The sequence below is a fragment of the Mastigoproctus giganteus genome, chromosome 9 (genome assembly GCF_048544385.1).
Source record: "Mastigoproctus giganteus isolate SK-2022 chromosome 9, ASM4854438v1, whole genome shotgun sequence".
Taxonomy (NCBI): Eukaryota; Metazoa; Arthropoda; class Arachnida; order Uropygi; family Thelyphonidae; genus Mastigoproctus; species Mastigoproctus giganteus.
This window is the reverse complement of record NC_143583.1, coordinates 203159252-203181803: the sequence shown is the minus strand read 5'-3', so window position 1 is coordinate 203181803 and position 22552 is coordinate 203159252. Positions and strand designations below refer to the sequence as shown.

The 22552-nt window shown below is 35.3% G+C and overlaps 1 protein-coding gene across 4 annotated transcripts in view; it reads left to right on the top strand.

Annotated features, from left to right (window-relative positions):
• The window catches only part of LOC150081042 (phosphatase and actin regulator 2-like), a 286501-nt gene that overhangs the window by 243740 nt on the left and 20209 nt on the right, over positions 1-22552 (top strand). For all 4 annotated transcript variants that reach the window (XM_090381992.1, XM_090381995.1, XM_090381994.1 and 1 more), the window contains exons 8-10: positions 4670-4826; positions 8895-8950; positions 21938-21999. In XM_090381992.1, coding sequence (XP_090238118.1) covers positions 4670-4826; positions 8895-8950; positions 21938-21999 — 275 coding nt within the window. The remainder of the gene's footprint in view (positions 1-4669; positions 4827-8894; positions 8951-21937; positions 22000-22552) is intronic.

The window sequence follows — 22552 nt, the reverse complement described above, 5'->3', positions numbered from 1 at the left end:
GACCAGAATGCTTGGCTATCATTAGGGCAAGAAGCAAGTGTTCTACTCTTAGCCTGTTCAAAATCTAGTTTAGACTGATTAATAAGTGCTTTACAATTGTTGCGAGCTTTGGTATAGGCAGAAAATGAAACTGAAGAATTAGAAACAACCCTTCTAAGTACACGATCGAAGTGAGTGGTCCTGTAGGCACCTCAGATCACAACTTAGTGATTGTCTCTTCTCCAATGGAGCCTTTATCTCATGGCTATTCCCAACCCAGGAAAATTACCCCATTGTTAGGAAAGTTGGACTGGAGAAAGTCAAGTTGCAAAGAGAGGAAGTCAAAGAGTTCCAAGTGGTTAGTGGAGTTGGTAGAAGAGTAGAGACAACAGATGAATTTGACAGAATGAGATAGAGAGATTTTAAGCCAGAGAAGATCGAAAAGAGAAGATTCCAAATTATCAAGTCTCTGACAGAGAATATCTGAATGGACATATGCACAAGTACCACCTTTCAGGTGAAAGGAATCATACAGCGAATAATTTGGGCAACTGAGATGAGCAGTGGTTGAATCAATCAATAACTGAGATTCTGTCAGAAAAATTACATGGGGTTTGGCAGACTGTAAGTAAAATTGGACATCAGTAGAGATTAAAACTGAGACCATGTATATTTGTGAATTGAACTAGGAATGATTTAGGAGGTTTAGATCTTTTCGCAGATAAGCTTGCTCTAATAATTTGCCAATTCGTGGTGTATTCAATAGTAAGAAAAAGTGGGGAGGGACATGCCATATGAAACCTTTGGATATACACATGATAAGTATATACCCAGAACCTTGAAATAATGTGGCCTCAACAATGCATCCCGCCTACACTACTCAGACTCCCTCCAGTCACAAGACATTACAAGATATAATTACTAACACTAGCTGATCCGTAAGCCTCCTAGAGAGTTGCCAATAGGTTCGGTCCATTATACTAGCTAGCGGCCATCCTGCAAACACTGTTTTAGAGCTGTACCCTTGAAATGTAACTGTTTGGATCTGGCCATGGTGTTCATCATAACCTCAAAAGACATCAGTCATACTGCATGGTGAAAAGGTTGACCGGAACTTAACTCTGGAGACTAAACATGGGTTCTACCACTTCAAGCCTCCAATAAGCAAAGTGGTGGTATTGCACTTGTTGACGAGTCATCTACTTTCTAGTATTGCCTGGTAACACAGGGTGGTGGCATTCCTTCGTGTGGTGTGGACGCCACACCTCGACCCCTGCTTACTTTGGTTCACACCTTGGTGGTCATCCACAGTGTGGTTGCATATGGGAGTTATACCCAGGATTACTAACAGTCCCACTATTGTGAAGGTGCAAGCATTAGGATTTGGCTGTCACAGACTGTCCGGATTTCACCGAAATTGGGTCCACTTGCCTTGAGTGTCACCCGAATATCAGTTCCATCAGCATTCTAGACTCACAGGTAGCAAGCACAACTTGTCTCTCATATCTGAGAGAATGTGTGCGACAGTCTCAAGGACCAATATCTGCATAGTAGTAACATCTATGAATTGACACTACATCCACTGCAGCACTTAGACTGGTTTGCATGTAGGCAGGTTACAAATATATTAACAAAAACTGTTTATCAGCAGTACTTTTCGGTGGACTGGCAGATGAAACTATTCATGAAGATTGTGTTACTGTAGCTCTCTGGATCACTGGCACTATATATTGTTTTCATACACTTGTTTGGACAGGTTTAGATTTGAATCCTGTTGGAGACTGGATTCGAACCCTGATTTTTAGATGTTTTAAATTGGTGTTGTAGTTATTCAATTTCAGGTAGGGTGTCCTCTTCTCCCTAGTTTATTCTTAGTTTTTCAGCCCACATGATATGCAAATAGGCCCATTAACACATTACTAGACACAATACATACAGCACAATATGGCCATAGATGCTAATGCATTATATAAATAATAAAAACAACGGCAACTTCTTTGTGCACGTCTTAACACATTTGCTGCTTTTAAGCATATAAATGTAAAATGGCACTGGAAGTGATGTGCCATAATTCATATCTGTTCAAATGGCAAGTGCTCATATGCATTATAGCACCCAAGTGCTGTGCCATAAATGTAAAGTACATGAAATTAACAACTACTCAGTATTGGCACACTGATTGAAAGCTTTGCAGCAATTCTTGGCTTTTATTTATAGACTTGGCTTGTTGATGTTGGTTTATGTTTATGAATAAAGTATTTTTTTTTTTTTTTTAAGATTTACAACTCGGCACAAAAGTAAGTGTCCACTTTTAGCAACGAATCAAGTTTTTAATTTTAAACCGTTTTTTACAAATTTTTGGAATGATGGTGATGTCAGAATGTTAATTTTATTTTTTATTTATTATTTATTTTTTTAATTCCAAAAGTTGCACCACTTTTAACAGGTTCTTTCAGTTTAGATGGTAGCAAACACGGTAAAAATGTTCACCCTTTGGCTAGCACAGTACTATAATTGCTGTTCTTCCATTCTATGTGGGAAAAGGACTAGATTCAAATCCCGTGTGAATGAGAGAAATTTTTATGGGTTTTTTTCATACTGTTTTTATCTTGGATGAGAATTGTGGCTTTTAAATTATAATATATCTAAATTACCAATCTTATACCACGTGGAGTTTTAATATATTTTATTTAGGCATTACCTAAACTAATACAGGGTGATTCACTACCAGTGCCACAAACTTGCAGCAGGTGTAGGGGGCACAAAGACGAATCAGAATCACATAGCATTGCAGGGTCCGAAATGCCTTCGTCATGCGGTAGAGGACGTTGAACGGGAGGTCGCGTGAACAGTGATCCCGTTGGAAGTCAGCATTTGCAAACCATTTCTGTTGAAGAAACCAAGTAGCAAAAGTCCTCCGGAGTGGATAATCCGCAGGCTCCAATGATTGGAACGCGTTGCAGATGGTATGAACTCATTTGGTTTATTGACAGTATCCTCCATACAGTGGATTGGGAAATACCCACTCGTTGGCCTTCTTCAAGACATAGGACATTCTCCTCATTGTCTGGCGTCCTCATCGTTCGCTCTCGATTCATAGTACCTCTCGTGAAACAACCAGTCTCACGTAACCTTCTGTGCACGTGCGAAAATCGTATGATGAGGAGCACGCCTGTGCGGGAAACGTTCCTGGTACAAGCGCAGAGCGGTGCGCCCGTTACAGTCCGCGGCTCCATATGCGAGGTGCATTTCGGCCAGTTAAACGTTTGAATACTCGTCCATCCTACTGCCTCGGGAACTGGTTCACAAATGCTGACTTCCAGCGGGATCGCTGTTCACGCGACCTCCCGTTCAACGTCCGCTACCGCATGACGAAGGCATTTCGGACCCTGCAATGCTATGTGATTCTGATTCATCTTTGTGCCCCCTACACCTCCTGCAAGTTTGTCGCACTGGTAGTGAATCACCCTGTATACAATGAGTAATTGTGGCTCCCCCCCACAGAAACTTTTTTTTTTTTTTTTAATTCTCTAAAACATAACTGGTTTTGAAAAACAGTAAGTTCTGCTATAACACAGTACATGTGTTCCTAAAAATCTCCGCATTTTGGTATTTTGCGCATTAAAAACAACAAGGATTATGAGAAAAATAGGGATAGGAACAGAGCATTCAAAAAAAAAAAAAAAAAAAAATTAGAATCCCAATAAAATTGCTAACACAGGTTTAAACATCTTAAATTTCTAATAAATAAATAAATATTACAGTAAATATAGTTTAAAAATAGGAGTGAAGAGAAGATTCTGAAAATGTACTTATGTTTTTTATATGATTGAAGATTTCATGGAAGGGGAAACACATTTCGCCATAATAACATAAAAACCCACAATTCCAGCTATCGGTATTATCGCAAATGCAATAAGATCGAGTTTACTACGTGTTTGTAATTAGATTGCACTAACAGAAAAGCCCAATGAACCGGGAACTGCAAATTGTTTTTATTGTTTTGTGATAGTGACTTCCAGAAAAATGTGAGCTCCTGAAAACATGAGTTGGCCGACAATATCATGTGTTATCATGTGAATACAGCGAATGGCAACAGTGTGTCTTCAGCCAATGCCACTACAGTAAATGGGAAATATAGCTCTCACACATTTGATGTTTGACCTTTAAACTTCGTATTGCTGCGCAGGTCACTACGTTCGGCTTGGTTGTGCGTTCACCTAGTGTTTCTCGCAGACGTAATCGCACCTGAGCCAAAGCGAAAATTGCATTATACTCTTGTTGTTCTCTAATATACCAGTCGCGATGGAGCAAATTTGCATTGTGAAAATATGCATTATAGCAGAACTGACTGTACACTAAATTTACAGACATAATTACTAAGTCTCCTGGCCTTAGTTGTATAATGTAAAACAACCTGACCCAAAAGTCATTCAGTTCTCTTGACAGAGTATAGTGCGTAATAAACATCATGTGATTTTTGCTGTATTGTAAATGAATTGTTTTAACATGATTGCAGCTATAGAGAAGAAAATTTTAAATAATTTGGTCTTAACAGTGCTTAAAGTATGAAATATTCACACATATAAATGTGTTCATGATACTGAAAGGGTTAACAATTGTCTAAAAATAAATAAAGCTTCTTATACAAACTTTCAAATTTTTTCTAAAACTTGTTATAATATTTTAGATAGACAAGTAGCCAAGGTAGCAAGAAAAGACTCGTTAGCCATGAAGCTAGCTCAGCGGCCTAACAGACAGGAACTAATTGATAAAAATATAATTCATGCTCAGTCAGAGAAGGAAAGGCAAGAAACTAGAGAAGCAGTTGGTAACAAACTTATCAGGTTAGAATTTGTTGTTTTAAAATTGTTGCGTTCCATTAATTTTCAAAACTACAGTAATACTGTAATGGATGTTATCTGTGACACTGATTATACGTTTTACAAATAATATCACCAATTATTTAAATGTTATATACAGTGAAACTTCTCCTAACGGACATCTCTCTACAATGGAAATTTTCAAATTCCCCAACTCACCTCAATTGGTTTTAACGTGTTTGCAGCTTCTGTCTAGCGGACATTCTCTGTAACGGACGCGGACAGGCAATCTGCACTGTTTCGTTTAGATTAGCACTTAATTTGATCTCCCCATAACGGACAGCGGGCGAGCTCACGGCCCTTTTTCTAGGAACGTTTCTTCCCCGTATTGCCTCAATCGTGTGTTTATTTTCTATTTCCAATTCTCTGAATTTTATCAAGGTTTACGTCGCGGTTCTAAACCCTTTTTCAAGAATTTTAAGGCACGTGTAAAACTTCTGTTGAATTCGGTGTGTGCAGGGGGGGAATATGGTTGGCCTTTCGTCTTTTCAGTTTTCAGTTTTGTTCAGTGTCGTGTGAAGTGCACAATGTCTTCTCGTAAACATTTAACTTTAAAAGATAAAGTCGAACTCATTAATGCGTATGATCGGCAAAAAAATAGTGTTCGCAGTCTCACTGCAAAATTCAAAATCGGGAAGACACAGGTAAGCGACATCCTAAAGAAAAAAAATGAACTGCTCAAACAATTTTGGCAACACGGAAATGATCAGGTTCAAAAATCATTCCCGAAAACTGTTGGACTTCAAATTGACAATGCTACGTATGAGTGGTTTTGTCGCGCACGTGCTAAAAAAATTCCCATTAATGGGCCTATTATTAGGGAAAAGGCTTTGGAGGTTGCGAAATCTATGGGAGTAAATGAGTTCAACGCTTCTGTGGGATGGCTAGACAAGTTCAAAACTCAGCATTAAATTTCTTGGAAAACCGTAAGTGGTGAAGGTGGATCTGTTGATACTGGGATTGTAACAGAGTGGACCATAAAATTGGAAGATTTATGTCGTGATTTTGAAGCTAAGGATATTTACAACTGTGACGATATCACAGGGTTGTTTTTTAAAGCTCTTCCTGAAAAAACCAATGAGTCTAAAAAACGAAAAGTGCCAGGGCGGAAAAATTTCTAAGGAACGCTTGACTGTACTATTGTGTACAAATATGCTGGGAGACTTTGAACAACCTCTTGTTATAGGAAAACCACAAAATCCTCATTTCAAGGGCATAAAGTCGAATCTTTTGAATGTTTACTGGAAGTCTAATAAAAAAGCGTGGATAACACGAGATATCATGAGCGAATGGATAAGTCACTTTAACCAAAACATGATTCGTCAAAACAGAAAAATTATTCTTTTCATGGATAATGCTGCATCTCACCCGCACATTGAATTGTCCAACATTCAAATCGTTTTTCTGCCACCAAACACATCTCCAGAGTGTCAGCCCTCGGATCAAGGGATAATAAAAAATTTTAAACTTCACTACAGAAAACGTGTTTTAAGACATCTCATTACAAACATGAACGATGTAACATGTGCAAGTGACTTTGCAAATAAACTCAGCATCCTAGATGCGATTCACTGGATTTCCTCTTCAGTAAATGCAATTAGAAAACAAACTGTCGTGAACTGTTTTGTAAAGTCTGGCTTCTCAAATGCAAAAATTGAAGTTGTGAACAGCAATGTGGAGCACCAAGAAGAACAAGAACTTCAACATCTATTGATAATGTACTATACTTCAGCTACAAAGTGACCCTGGCTACAAAGGTATAGCCTCGAACCTCACTACAGAAGATGGTGCTATAGATATCAACGACATTATCATCAATATTTTTCAAGAAATTCCTCATGAGGATGAAGAAATGGAAGGAGGTCATTCTGTCGAAGAACATATTAACGACGAACCACCGATGAAAATGGAAGAAGTGCTGATACAAATCAATCGTTTAAAAATGTTTTTCGCCACTGAAGAAGATACTGAAGGACTTTCGATGGTTTCTTCACTCCAAACAAATGTTGAAAACAAAATTATCAGCCGGAAGAAGGTGCAGAAGAAAATAAGTGATTACTGTATGTATTTTTCTTAAGATAAAGTCATAATATGCATAGCACAATTGTATGTATATTATTTACAAAAATATTGTGCAAAATCTGTATATAATTTAATTTAATTTAATTTAATTAAAATATATACAAAATATTTTTCAAAATCTGTATATATTTTAATTTAATTTTGCATTAAACGTTTAACGATTTTTCTTTCTGTTTTTTTTTTTCTCCCTCAGACTTCTTGTTAGCAGACACTTCTCTCTAACGGACACATTTTCATTCCCCATGGCTGTCCGTTAAAGGGAAGTTTCACTGTATCTTGTTTTTATTTATTTGTATATTTTATTTGACTTAAACAGACTCCTTTGCTTCACTGTGATTTTTGCTACCAGCATATGAAAAAAAAAGCAAAACCACTTATATTTATTCTCAGGATGTTTTACTTTTAGCACTGATGGGAAACCTTTTGACCATGCATGCCATAAATAAGCTGAAAAACAATTTTCACATACCATAGTTAAAAAAAAACTGACTGGAATTAGTAAATAGTCTGTACTGATATTATAAAAAGGGAACAGTACTTGAAAGTTTCTAATGAGAAGTTTGTTGCTGCACAATTTTGCAGCAAACAAAATTAAGGGTAATTTTACACAATTACCCTAACAGTTTTCAATGATGGATATGGCTGATAGACCATAAAATTTGTTTCAAATTAAAAAAAAAAAAAAAAAAAAAAAATATTGTTCTTGGAACGGACCTCATTCATAAATCGAGAGGGGTGTGTGTGTGTGTGTGTGTGTGTGTGTGTGTGTGTGTGTGTGTGTGTGTGTGTGTGTGTGTGTGTGTGTGTAAAGAACCGTTTTTTTATTTTTAACAATATAGCCTAAGATATGTGTGCAACCAAAATCTAAAAAGCACCTAACAGTCATTATAATTAAAGAAGTCATACTTTACATTGAAAGGCATGTCAACTGGGGCTAGCATCTCTCAATATATGCCATCAATAACAACATGAGCCATCTGTTTCTGTGAGTTATATGCCAATCTCACCTTATTAATATATACTAAATAAGGTGAGACTGGCATATAAATTGCAGAAACAGATGTCTCATGTTGCAAAAATGGCAAGCAAGCATTAGAATAAAGAGGCCTTAACTCTGGAATGGGCTAAAACCTAATAGGAAAAGGATAGTATGAAAGAAAATAACAAATGGAAGTTCATTGTTAGGATTGATCCAGAACTGAAAAGCATATTTGTTTAAACTTGGTGCACTTCAGGCAAAAAAGGACTTGTCAGTTTCATTTAAATTCATTTCTTTGTATGTGTACAGATATTCAGAGGTGCTTATTATGCTTTTTACGAAATAGCTTACTTTGTAATGTGCATGAGATTGTGATGAGATTGGTGAGCATAACAACAGAGTGCTCTTATCAAGAAAGGCTTCATTTTTTTGCAAATGCAGCATTTGAAGACTAGGCACCTGTGAGATGATCTGGTTGAAGTGTTTAAGGCCTTGAATGGATTGAGTAAGCTAAATGTTTAAGGCATTCTTTCTCCTGCTGAGACTACACAACATGTGTGGGGGGGGGGCATAAATTAATGTTGGGGAAAGATGGTTGCAGGATAGATGTGTGGAAGTGTGTGGTTTGGATAAATTCAAGGAAGAATTAGACAAATTCTTGGTGTGTGTGTGCATTTGCCAATACTAATAACTAAATGGATGACTTAACACCAAAGATCTAATTAACTTAGACTTAACTCACCCAAATACACAGAATAACATAAGGCTCCAAAATCAATCCAATTAATTACACTGATGAATCAAGTGAAAATTGCTTTTCAGTTAATAAACATTTGGAAATCCTTAATGAATGTAAGTGATTTATCACATTCAAAACATCTTTACTAACAGCTATCATATTCAAAACAGATATTTACTAACAGTTAATTAATACATTAGAAATTGTTTAATGTAAAATTATTCTTTTTCAGGCGCTTAAGTTTACGGCCTTCTCCAGAAGAACTTGAGCAAAGGAATATCTTAAAAAGTAATGTTTGATGATCCATTTATAGTTCTTTTAAAATATAGTACATTATGTTTTGTAAATGAGGAATCAGAAAAAAATTTGCATTTTGTAAACATTACAAAATGCAAAAGAAGGTGGGGGAACTGTCAATATGTTTATAAAGCAATATCTTAATTGTAGATCTCACCATGCTAGTATACAAATTTGAAGATACCTGCACTACTGATTGACCTGCACACTACAATCAAAGCATAGAGACAGACACGATAAAATGTAACTATAATATGAGTGTCAACAATATAACCCAGATTGTGTGCTAATTGTGTTATATACAAAAGTGAATAATGGAAATTTAAACACTTCAACCCTGCATTATTATCTGTCTTTAAATTTTTAAAGGAATATAGATAATATTCAGACCTTCCCTGGTACTTCTCTACCTCTTATTCAGTGACTGAACTGCTGTCCTTATTATACTGTTAACTTCACACATTAAGCAATTTGGTCACTGAAGAAGTGGTACAGGAAGTATCATAATACTTAAAATTATCCATCTATCTTTTAGAAAATAAAGATAGATTACACTCTGTGGGTTTTCACCATTCACCAAAACAAATTCATCATTATTTATTTATTATTTTTTTTTATACAAGACAATTACTAAAAGGTCTGAATTATTAAAGGTGCATATTTATGTTTCTCTTACATTTCATTGATTCTACTGATACATTTACAGTAGTATACTATATTAACTCATCCTCACTAACAGAATATATATTGTGAATGATGTTACCGTCCTGAATAAGGTAAATGTTGGAAGTGATCACAGAATGGTAAGATGTACACTTGATATAGATGTAGGAAAGGAAAGGAAAAAACTGACTCGAGTAAATAATACAAAGGTCTTTGAAATAGCAGAGGAGGAGAAAAAGCAGTATATACTGGAACTTAAGAACAAGTTTGAGCTTCTGCAGACTGCTCAGGACCAAGATATCGACGAGGAATATTACAACTTTCTGAAAGTGATAAAGCCCAAGAAACCTATAGGGAAACAGAAATCCAAAGAAGAAAAAATTAGTCAAGAAACACTTGTCATGATGAACCAAAGACGACAAATGAAGAGCAAGAAAAACACTGACAGGGAGAAAATTGAGTATACTGAGTTATGCAAAGCCATTAGAAAGAGACTCAGAGAGGACATAAGAAGATTTAACACAAGAAAAGTAGAACAAGCATTAAGGGAAAACAAAGGATTTAAATCAGCAGCCATGAGCAGTAATACAGAAAGACAAATGATACTGAAACTGAAGAATAGCGATGGTGTACTTATAAACAGCAGAGAAGGCATAATTCAAATAGCAGAAGACTACTATAGAGAATTATACAAGGAGCGAGGGAATGATACCAGCAGTGGGGAAGATGGATTGCAAAGTAGCAACACATACGACATACCCGATATTCTTCCTGATGAGGTAGAACATGCATTGAAGAAAATGAAGAATCAGAAAGCCCCGGGAGAAGATGAAGTTACTGTAGAGTTGTTAAAATTGGGAGGAAGAGACATAACACAAAAACTGGCAAGGCTCTTCACAAAGTGCATTAGAAAAGGTGTGATGCCTAAGCAGTGGAATAATGCAATCATAGTTTTGCTGCATAAGAAAGGAGATAAATCAGAAATTGGAAATTATAGACCAATTAGCTTGTTATCCCATATCTACAAGTTGTTCACAAGGGTCATTACTAACAGATTAGAAAGAATACTTGATGAGAATCAACCGAAAGAGCAAGCTGCTTTAGGACAGGATTCTCAACTATGGATCACCTTCACGTAATATCACAGCTAATGGAGAAAGCAAATGAATATAAAACACCATTATGCCTGGCATTTGTGGATTATGAAAAGGCATTTGACTCCATACAGCATAAGGCAATGTTTCGGGCACTGGAAAAACAAGGCATAGATACTCCATATATTATGATTTTGAAGAAAATATATGAGAGTGCTACATCCTTTATTAGACTAGACAAAGACAGTAGGAAATTTAAAATCGAGAAAGGAGTTCGACAAGGAGACACAATATCTCCGAAGCTGTTTACTGCTGCCCTTGAGGAAGCTTTCAGAAGATTAGACTGGTCGCAGAAAGGAGTCAATGTGAACGGAGAGTACCTAAACCATTTACGATTTGCAGATGACATTGTGGTCATAAGCCACGATCCCAAAGAATTAGAGGAAAATCTTAATCAGTTATGCAGAGTTAGTAAGGATTTTGGACTAAAGATGAATATGGCTAAAACAAAAGTAATGATGAACAAGTATGCCACGGAAAGGGAAATAATGATTGAAGGAGCAGTAATTGAAAAGGTGGAGTCATATACTTATCTGGGACAAGTTATTAGCTGTAATAATGATAAATGGCTGGAAGTCAAGAGAAGAATAAATTTTGGATGGATAGCATTCAGGAAATATAGTCACATACTGAAGAGCAATATCCCAGTTTGTCTGAAACGTAAAATAATGAATCAATGTATACTCCCCACCATGACTTATGGAAGTGAAACTTGGACACTCACCAAAAGAATGGAAGAGAAGCTAAGAACTACACAGCGAAGAATGGAACGAATTATATTGGGAATCAGACTGTTAGATAAGAAGAGAAACACATGGATTAGGCAGCAAACTCAAGTAAAGGACATTCTTATCAAAACTAAAGAACTAAAATGGTCTTGGGCAGGACACATAGCTCGAAGACATGATGACAGATGGACTAAGAAAATAACAGAATGGTACCCAAGAGGAGCTAGAAGAAAACCTGGAAGACAAAGGCGGAGATGGATAGATGAAATTCATGAGTTTTTGAGTAGTAAATGGATGGCCAGTGCTCAAAACAGAAGGAACTGGAAAGTTGCTGGAGAGGCCTTCATCCTGCAGTGGATTGAAAATGGCTGATGATGATGATGACTATATTAACTCATGTCACTAAATATACTCAGTATCATCGAAGACAAAGAAATGTATATTTTGCAGATCAGTTGTCAGTTTTAATGTGAGGACCTAGATGCTATTATGAAAGAAGAAAGAGTTTATGTACACTGGTCCTTGGGTGGAGAACTGACAAGAGCACAAGGAAGCATGAAATATAACAAGTTATCCTAAGTCATTTTTGGCATTTTAATATTTCCTTCTAGTAATGCTGAGTGTCAGAGAATATTCAATAGAGTGAAGAATTCAGATTCTCTTTCTGATGCAGTTTTGGCAGCCAGGTCTGAACACCATCTTCTTTGAATTATTAAATAATAGCATATCTAATATATATATATATATATATATATATATATATATATATATATATATATATACAGTGCTGTTTTTTTTGTAAAAAAATAGGTACCAGTACTCATTCTTTGCTATCAGGAAAAATTGAAAATTAAAAGGATATGAAAAGTACTCTGAAATTTTTTTTTTCCTGATATTGTTACTTTAGTAGTAATGTTTTTGGAATAAGAACAACAAATGTAGTATATTAACACAGTATATTAAGCATAAATTTATTATTCAAGTATATATAAAAATAAGTAAATAAATCGGTTCAACTATTGAGTGCCGGGCACTCAGGATGAAGGGTCCATAGTTACAAATGGTCGTTAGTGTAGTATATCAAATAGAGAGCTTTATGGTAACTGAAAAAAGTTTCTAGTGCCCCGACTTGGCCTAAAACTGAGGCACTAACGAAAATGTTGTCTATTTGAGTCTTTCCAGTTGTTGTGAATGACAAGAGTGGGAGAAGCGACTGGCAGGTGAGAGCCATGCAAGACTTCACACAGGCACCTCCCTACTACCACCACTGCCTCAACAGTGGCTCTTGGAATACCTCCTTGCCGGGACGACTCCAGCTTTGAAAATTGTTAAAAAATACTTCTCGTTGAAAAATTTATAAATTTATAGAATTTATAGAATTATTAACTAACTATTTGGCAACCTTTTTGTCACCTAAAGGAGACTTCCTTCGTACAAAGAATCGAAGTGCAATAAAAAATTGTTTTTTTAATTTTAACACAATGATACATTTCAATCGGAATAGTTTTCCCTTGATAAGCATTGAATAAAGCATAATTTGATTTTTAAATTTTTAGCACCATTAGCGATGGAAATAGATGGGATGACATGAAATTTACTCACATTTTTCTGTCTGGCATCACCATTTTTAATTTTAAAAATATTTTAAAATTATATTTTAAACCTACTAGTTGAGCTCTTTCCAGTGGTGTGTAATAAGCTATAGGTTGTTGACATTTGATGTCCCCCACATTTTACCCCTATTTCTCAGACAAATTTTTGTCAACACCGATCAATATGGCATTATGTTGGCTCACGTGATGTACAAACCCATGCAAAATTTCAAGTCAATTGGTTGAGTGGTTCCAGAGATAGACTGCTGTGACAGATGGACGGATGGACAGACAGACAACTGAGTGACATTATAAGGGTCCTTTATTGGACTACAGACCCTAAAAACAATTAGTAAAAATAAATAACAAGTAAAAATAATTTCATAATGAAGTCTTTGTAGAATATTCAAAATTTTTATGAAGTTTTCATCCCACACCCTATGCCGACTTCTTTTCTTGCTCTTTGTGTGTGTTGTTGAATGATGTTTCCAAAGCACAAATCGACATATTTTGCTGGATCAAAGTGGGTCAGCGGTAGGCCTACGATTTTAAGAAACAGTAGTAAAGAAACTGTTTTTGTCATCAACAAAGTGCTGGTTGGGCTGGCGATCAGATTCATTTGTGAAAATCCTCGTTCATATTCACTCGGTGAAATGGTATCATACTCAATGTCCATCAAATGCTTCAATTCTTCCAAAACCATCTTTTCAATTAGGTATTCCTGAAATCCACGAATTGTATCTCTTTCATTTAACTGTAATTTTTTAACTTTATTTTCACCAAATGCCAACAATTCATGCTTATAAGGTTTAATACCCTTCGTTGTCCTCGTTTTCCTTCTTTCGTCATCGGTATTGTCACTAGTTCTTAAATTTGATATTTTTTTTTTTTTTTTTTTTTTAACTGTCCAAAATATTGGTGTCATTCGGATATACAGGTACTGTGACCACGTAAACAGAGATAGGGAAAATTTACGGAAAAACGTGAATAGCGCACTTCCGCGAAACAACACATGGTTATTTGTTGGGGTAAAAGAAAATCACTCTCTCCTAATTCTTGAACGGGACACTTACAGTTGATTCACAGCGGCATCCAGCCTACGGCCTGCGAGGAAAGAACTAAAGCAGCATTTTAAATTTTGTTAATTATCAAAAAAATTTTCTCATTAAATGTTTTGTTCAGTAAATGTAATTGTGTATTGTACTTAATAAAATTTTTGAATATTTTCAATTTTACTTTTACATGCAACAAGATATGGAAAAAGGAACACTAAAGAAATCTAACTTTGATTTTTTTTTTATTATGGCCCCTGTACGGGAAAAGTTTGGACACCACCGCAGTAGAAGGTGGGCCAGAGCACATTGGGAATACCCTTGATCTGCTCACTGTTGACCAGCACGACCTGTCCGTATGTGGGACAGGTGGCCAAATAGGTTTTACCAGGTACCACTAAGTTGTAGAACGGTAAACCCTTTACCTTTCTTAATTCATGCAGCAGCACTAATTGCCTGAAGGCCAAAAATGCGAAGTGTGTATCGAGTTAATTCTCTCCTAATCCGTTCACTATATGAAAATTTTCTTCGCTTAACGGAAAGAATTTTAAATGTAACTTCCAAGGAGAATTCAAAATAATTTGCTATAAAAGGACTTCATTAAATAGAGATCCGACTGAGTAATTTAGAATTTTAAAAATGGTTACAGTTTTATACAGAAAATATCTTAACAATAGGCAGTGAAAAATGCAAATTTAGTTAAATAATTTTAAACTTATTTCAATAGTAGGCAAACATTTGAAAAAAAATTTACGGAATATTACAAATTTCAAAGTGCACTACTTCCAAATGGCACTGTTAATAAAGGTGCCGGTACAATTGTGTACCATCCCAAAAAAATCACTGTGTACATAGATATATACCCAACCAGAGAGGGTAATACTCTTGATCTGGTTATCAGCAGTGATCATTCGTGTATTAAGAATTTGTAAATAAAGGAACCATTAGATGGCAGTGATCACATTGTAATGATGTGGGATTTACTTAAAGATATAATTATCATCAGGGGTAAAGGAGGGGGTTTTTGCTTCTGTAAAGGTCACTACAGTGGTCTCAGACAGTTTTTAAATTCTGTTCAGTTAGACCAACTGATGATGTTACCAACAGCAAATTCTAAGTGGGAAGCATTCAAGGAATTAATAGTGGAAGCTACTAAACATTTCATACCTATTAAGAAATACTGTTCAAGGTTTAGTATTAGTAGTGGCATGTGATGCAAGAAAGCAAGTGTATGAGCTTACGCAGCATCAGCCAAAAAAAAAAAAAAAAAAAAAAAATCACACCATTCCCTCCAAATGCCTGTCCAGTTCCTCCTTAAATTTATTTAACCTATCAACTTCCACAACGACAGATGGAAGTTTGTTCCAGCAATTAACTACCCGCTGGCTAAAGGCAAATTTCCGCACGTCTATTTTATATCTGTCTTTTCTTAATTTGAATTTATGCTCCCTTAGGTTCGTAATCTGAACAAGTGGAAGGATCCCATCAGAATTCAGTGTGCTCAACCCATTCAAGACCTTATACACCTCAATCAGATCACCGCGCAGGTGCCTAGTCTCCAGCCACTGCAATTTGCAGAACTTAAGCCTCTCTTGGTAAGAGGATCCCTTCATTCCCCTCACCAATCTTGTTGCCCTTCTCTGTACACGCTCAAGTAAATCTACATCCTTCCTAAAATGAGGCCTCCAGACCTGTATGCAGTACTCAAGGCATGGCCTGACTATTGCCCTATACAGAGAGACAATAACCTCCTTTTTCCTGCTAGCAAAATTCCTATATATCATTGACAAAACCCCATGACCTGCCCTGGCAGCCTGTCTGCATTGCTCAGAAAACTTCATATCTGACTGCACAATTACTCCCAATTCTTTTTCGTTTTCTACCACTGTAAGCGTAGTACCACACAGTTGGTATTTTTCTCTCGGGTTACTTCTATCCATATGCAGTACTTTGCATTTGTCAAGGTTAAACTTCAGTTGCCACTTCTTAGCCCATCTGCCCAAATTATCTAGATCCTGTTGCAGTAGCACACTGCCATTACTGTCATTAACAACCCTGCCAACCTTTGTATCATCTGCAAACTTTGATAAATATACAAAATTTATCAAAGTTTGCAGATTTATCAAAGTTTGCAGTTCATTGATGAATATACAAAACAACAGTGGAACCAACACTGAACCCTGTGGGACTCCACTAATAACATTAGTCCACGAAGAGCAGCACCCATTGATTACCACCCTCTGTCTTCTCCCACTTAACCATCCTTTTATCCATTGTAGCAACTTACCCTTAATACCATTCTACTCCAATTTGTACAATAGTCTTCCATGTGCAACAGTGTCAAAAGCTTTCCTGAAATCCAAATATATGATATCAAAATTATTTTTTGCATCCAGTTCCTTTAACCACACCATAATAACCAATCAAATTTGTCAGACAAGACTTTCCTTTAACAAACCCATGCTGTGTCTGAATTATTGCTGCAGTCTTGTCTAGATGATCCTGCAATTCATCTTTAACCAGTGACTCCATTATTTTACCCCGAACAGGAGTTAAACTAACTGGAAGATCCCCCTTTGTGAATTGGGGATACATTTATACATCTCCAGTCCGTGGGAACCTCCCCTGAGTCCAAGGATGCTCTCATAATTATGGCTAAGGGTTTGATTAGTTGCTTTGCCGCCTCCTTTAATATAACTGGATAGATCCCATCCACCCCAAGTGCTTTTCTTATGTTTAACTTCAACAATTTCTCCTCCACTTTGCTCTCAGTTATTACAAAATCATTAAGTACCCTGCTACAATTTGATAACCTTCTGCCATTTTCAAACCTTAATAATTCCTCATGTGTGAATGTAGATGCAAAATACTCATTCAGTTTGTTTGCTATCTGAGCAGGATCATCAACAGTCGAACCATCAATGTCAAGTGGATCAATCAGATTCATCCCCTTTCTTTTTGAGTTTATATAAGTAAAGAAATCCTTGCTGTTTTTCTTAGCATCTTTTGCCAAGGATTTCTCGGAATCTGCCTTCACTTGCCTAACCTCCTTTGTGACCTGATTACAGACTAGCTTATATCTGCCATAGGCTTCTGAGTCGCTTGATAATTTATATGCATCCCATGCATTTAAATCTTCCACTCTTTTCCTCTTGTATATAAATGATCTTCTCCCACTGGCTGGAAATCCTATCCATAGTTTTGCTGATGATAGCATATTGTGTTCTACCTTCCAGTTTGAAAAACCTTGCCCTGCATAAACAGCTAAAGCTTCTTGAATATCCACCAAATTCCTTACATCCTTATCTCCAGGTAATTCTCCAATGGGGAAAAGATAACAGCAAATTTCAGTTCATCTAAATCAGGGGTGGGCAACAGCCAGCTCCCTCCGTAAATGCATAAATATAGAAAATCCATACCTGACTACACTCGCCTTAAACCGTAAATGTTCGGCTTAATTCGGTTCAATCGGGAATTGCAGCGTACAGCAGTGCGCAGTTAACCAGGTGATTCTACGCAGCGTCAAAGAGTATTATTTTCTAATTATTATTGTAGCATCGATCGAACGAAGTTCCTTTGGGTTTGACTTCTTATTGAAAAAAATAATAATGGTGCAAGATATTTTATAAGTCAGTTTATGCCTTTTCTAATTATTACAATTTTTAATTTAATATAATTTATAACCCATAAAATGAGCCAATTAAAAAAAAAGAAAAATTGATGCCGAATGCCACATTTTCAATGATAATTGGACATTCAAATATTTAATTGCAAATATAGACGATAAAGCTGTTTGTTTGATTTGTAACGAAACTATTTCCGTTTTTAAAGAATATAATCTAAAAAGGCATTTTTCAACAAAACATTTTGTAAAATATAAGCTATTTTCCGGAACAAATGAAAATTGAAGCAGAAAATTTAAAATGTGGTTTGCGTAAGCAACGGAATACTTTGAAAATTTTGTCAAATACAGATAGAGCTCTGAGAAAAGCTAGTTACATTGTTGTACATAAGGTTGCAAAACAATGTAAATCATTTTCTGATGGGGAATTTGTGAAGGAATGTTTGATAGATATTACTGAATTATTATGCCCTGATAAAAAAAAAAAAAAAAAAAAAAAAAAACTGACGTTTGAAAAAATTTCTCTGTCACAAAGAACTCTTGTGAGACGAATTGATAATATTTCAAGTAATTTATGTGATAAATTAAAATTGGAAGATTGTACTTACCATGCACTGGCTTTAGATGAGTCATGTGACATTACCGATACGAGGCAACTTTTAATCTTTATTCAAGGTATAAATCATAGATTTGAAATTACGGAGGAATTACTTTCTGCATATCCTATGAAAGACACAACGACTGGTGAAGTTTTTTTATAGCTCTCCAAGAAGCTTTGCAAAAACATAATATAAAGTGGGACAAAATTGTCAACATCACAACCGATGGGTGTCCTAGTTTGAGATGAAAAAACATTGGATTATTAAAAAGAATAAGCGACGAAATAAAGCGTATTCCAGGAAAAGAAATAATTTTCTTACATTGTATAAAGTCATCAAGAAACCTTTTGCAAAAGAGTTTTAAAACTGAAGTATATCGGTTGTAACGAAAGTAGTTAATTTTATTCGTGGAAGAGCTTTAAACCACCAGCAATTCATAACATTTTTGAAAGAAATTGAATGTGGTTTTACTGATATTCCTTACCATATGGACATAAGATGGCTTAGTCTTGCAAAAGTGTTAAAACAATTTCATGATTTGTTGGATGAAATTGTAAACTTCTTAAATGCTAAGGACAAGCTGAATGAATTTTGTGAATTAAAAGATGAACAATGGCTGAACGACTTTTTCTTCTCCGTTGATATGTTTTCGCATCAAAATGAATTAAATATTATTACAAGGGAAAGGACTATTTATTTTTGATATGTATACAAATGTCACATCGTTTACGAGAAAACTCAAGTTATTTTCGCAACAATTTCAAAATAAACAGTTAACTCACTTTCCAATCTTACAAAAAAGAGAAAAAAAACTTGAAATATGAGGCTATAATAAGTGACTTATTTAATGAATTTACAAGAAGATTTGATGATTTTCAGAAAATTTCTAAAGATCTATCTTTAGTGAGCCTACCATTTAATTTTAATGTCAATGATGCACCACCTTATATCCAGTTGGATCTGATAAATTTACAATCAAATTTAATATTAAAGAATCAATTTGCTGAAAAAACAATAACGGACTTTTATGCCTCGTTAAATCCAGAAATGTTTAAAAATATTCTGGATAATGCACAGAAATATTTGGCATTCTTTGGATCGACATACCTATGCGAAACTACATTTTCTTTAATGTAAATGATCTAATTTTACTCAAAAAGTAAAATTAGATCAAGAATAACGGATGAAAATTTAGGAGCATTTCTACAAATAGCCACTAGTGAATTGAATCCCAATTTTGATGAAATCATAAATCAGGAACATTCCAAATGTAATCCCACACATTAAAGTTTTTGTTTTCTGCATTTACTTTGTTATCATAACAATAAAAATGTTTATTCCAAATTGTGGTTCTTATCTGTACCTATCTATAATAGATTTATATTTAAATATTGTATTTACTTTTTTTTTAAAATACATTAATAATTTGGTAATTCAAGTAATATAACATTTTTTTTAGGTTCTGGTTTTTTTTTTGTTAAATCGTTCAATCTATTCCGGCCCGTGTTATGATATGAAAATTCCATTCGGCCCGCTGACGAAAAAAGTTGCCCACCCCTGATCTAAATTCTATTTTGTACATCTTATGTCTCACGAAAAAAGATTCTATTACTCCCTATGCTTATCTTTGACACTTAGATCTCTAGACAAGGTCACATATCTCTATTAGGGATTACACTGACTTCTAATCTCTTTTGTGAATAAGCACATTACAAAAATTGCTTCTTCTGCTTCTTAAAAACTGGGTTTTCTCTTTCACTCATGTTTTTGCTTTTCTACTAAACACTCTTTTCTACTAAACACTCTTCTACTACTCACTCTTTACAAATCTCAGATCCACCCTACCATGGAATATTGTTCCCACATTTGGGGTGGTGCCTGAAAACCTCTCTCGGGCTTTTAGACTCCATTAAAAAGAGAAACAGTCTAATTAATGCCACATCTCTTACAAAGTCTTTCTACTCTGTCTTAGACATTCTGTTTGTTCTGCATGTGTTTTCTATAGATAATTTCACTGGTGCTCTTCTTCTGAATTAGCATCTCTAATCTCCCTACTCTCTTTCATACCACTCTAAATATGTGCCACGGACATTTATCATCAAAATCACAGAACTCTTTCTTCATCCTCGTTATCCCTTCAACTAATGGCTTCTGCAACAACCTTCCTTCATGTGTATTTCCTGACAATTACAATCTACAGAAATTCAAGTCTAATGTTGTCAACGACAATGATCTTCTTATGGCTTCTCGGCCTTCAACCCATGTACCGTACTAAGCACTGTAGGTTTTAATACCTTTTTGTGCTTGGGATTTTCATAAAAAAGAAAGAAAGAAAAAATTGTCTGATGTCCAGTACAGATATACATATTTTGTTGGAAAGACTTCACCTATCAGAGTTATGATGAATATGAGGTGAGAATAAATTTTGATAAGACTAAAATTACGATAGTAGAGGGAGATCAATAGAAAATCTAAATCTCAGTTAAAATGATAAATACAGATATCCTTTGGCAGACTGCAAACAAGTGACGAGAGAAGCAATTGGTACGATAGCTTTGAGACATATCAAATATTTATGGGGAAACTGAATGTCAGGTTAAGGTAAACGTTATTGTTTAGTATGCAGTGTCATGCCTTATTGGGCTGGGATATGGGCATTGAAGGAGAAGGATGTTAAAAGAATTGCTTTTGAAATGTGGGTGGAGGTGGCTTGAACGGATGAAATAGACAGATGGAGCTAGAAATGAGAAAATATTATAAAGGCTATAAGGAAAAGAAAGAAAAAGTGAATTGGATATATTTTGAGAGGAGGGAGTCTAGGTAACTGAAGGGAGAGTGATATATGTGAAAGAGACTAAGTGTAAGAAGAAGAATTGGAATGTTCAATAATTTGATAGAGGCTGATGGGTATATGGGATCTAGGAAAAGACTAAAGGAAAGATAGAAGTGCAATTGAGTGCTGGTCGTGGCAGAGAACTTATGATAAGAATAATGTTTAGAAGCATACGTACTGGTAAACAGTCGTTTGGCTTTTTTTAATATAAAATAAGTCGTAGGATTATGCATATGCTGTCATTAAAATTTAATTTCCAGTCCCATCTGAACTTGCATACATTCTGCATTTTTCAGAAGTTAGCAGTTATGTTATATGATTACTGCTGAACTAATATGTATCCTAATTATTATTATTATTGCCATCCACCCAAGCTTGACATCAAGTTTGTTACTTTCATCTTTGTCTTTAGTGAATAGAAAAAATAAGTAGACACTAAACCCTGCAGGATTCTATTGTTCACTCAGAAAAAAGCCATTTTTGACCTTCTACTATTCTTTTGTCTTCTTAATAAAGGTAACAATCAATCCACAGTTGATAAAAATTAGCAATAACAGTTTCTATTAATAATATGGCATTAAAACATGAATAATATTTTGGAACATTTTTGTAAAACCTGTTTGGTTTTTTACCATTAAATATGAATTTAATCATAGAATGGTTTTGTTTTAATATTTATCTTTATAGAGATATGAACTTAGATGAGAATTTCAGAAAACAAAATTAATTTTACAGATCAAACTCCTGAAGAGATGAGAAAAGAAAAAGAACAAAGGAAAAAAACACTGATTAGGAAGGTAATACGATTATTAAAAATGATAGTATTTTTAATTCAGAATTAAGGTTAATGTCTTAAATTTTTTATTATTTTTAAACACCATTTCATTTAATCATTCCTTAGAGGGACTGTTGTTATTTGTGATGCCAACAAATATAGGTACAAACAGGTTTTTAGTTTATCCACCTTGGCATGTGTGCGTGTGTGTGTTTTAATGAAATTTATAGTGTTACTGGATACCATAACTGTGCAGCCTCTGCCAGTTTTTCAGATTTTGTTGATTGTTTTATTAACATATCTAAAATGGTCCTTGAGGTTGTCACAGACATTCTCTCAGATATGCGAGACAAGCTGTACTTGCTACCTGGGAGTCTAAAATGCTGACGGAACTGATATTCTGGTGACATTAAAGTGGACCCAATTTCGGCGAAGTCCAGATAATCTGTGATAGTCAAATCCTGTGCTTGCGCCTTCATGATGTTGGGACTGTTAGTAATCCTGGGTACAACCATGCACAAGCACACTGTGGGTGACCATCCAGGTGTGAACCAACGTAAGCAGGGGTTGAGGTG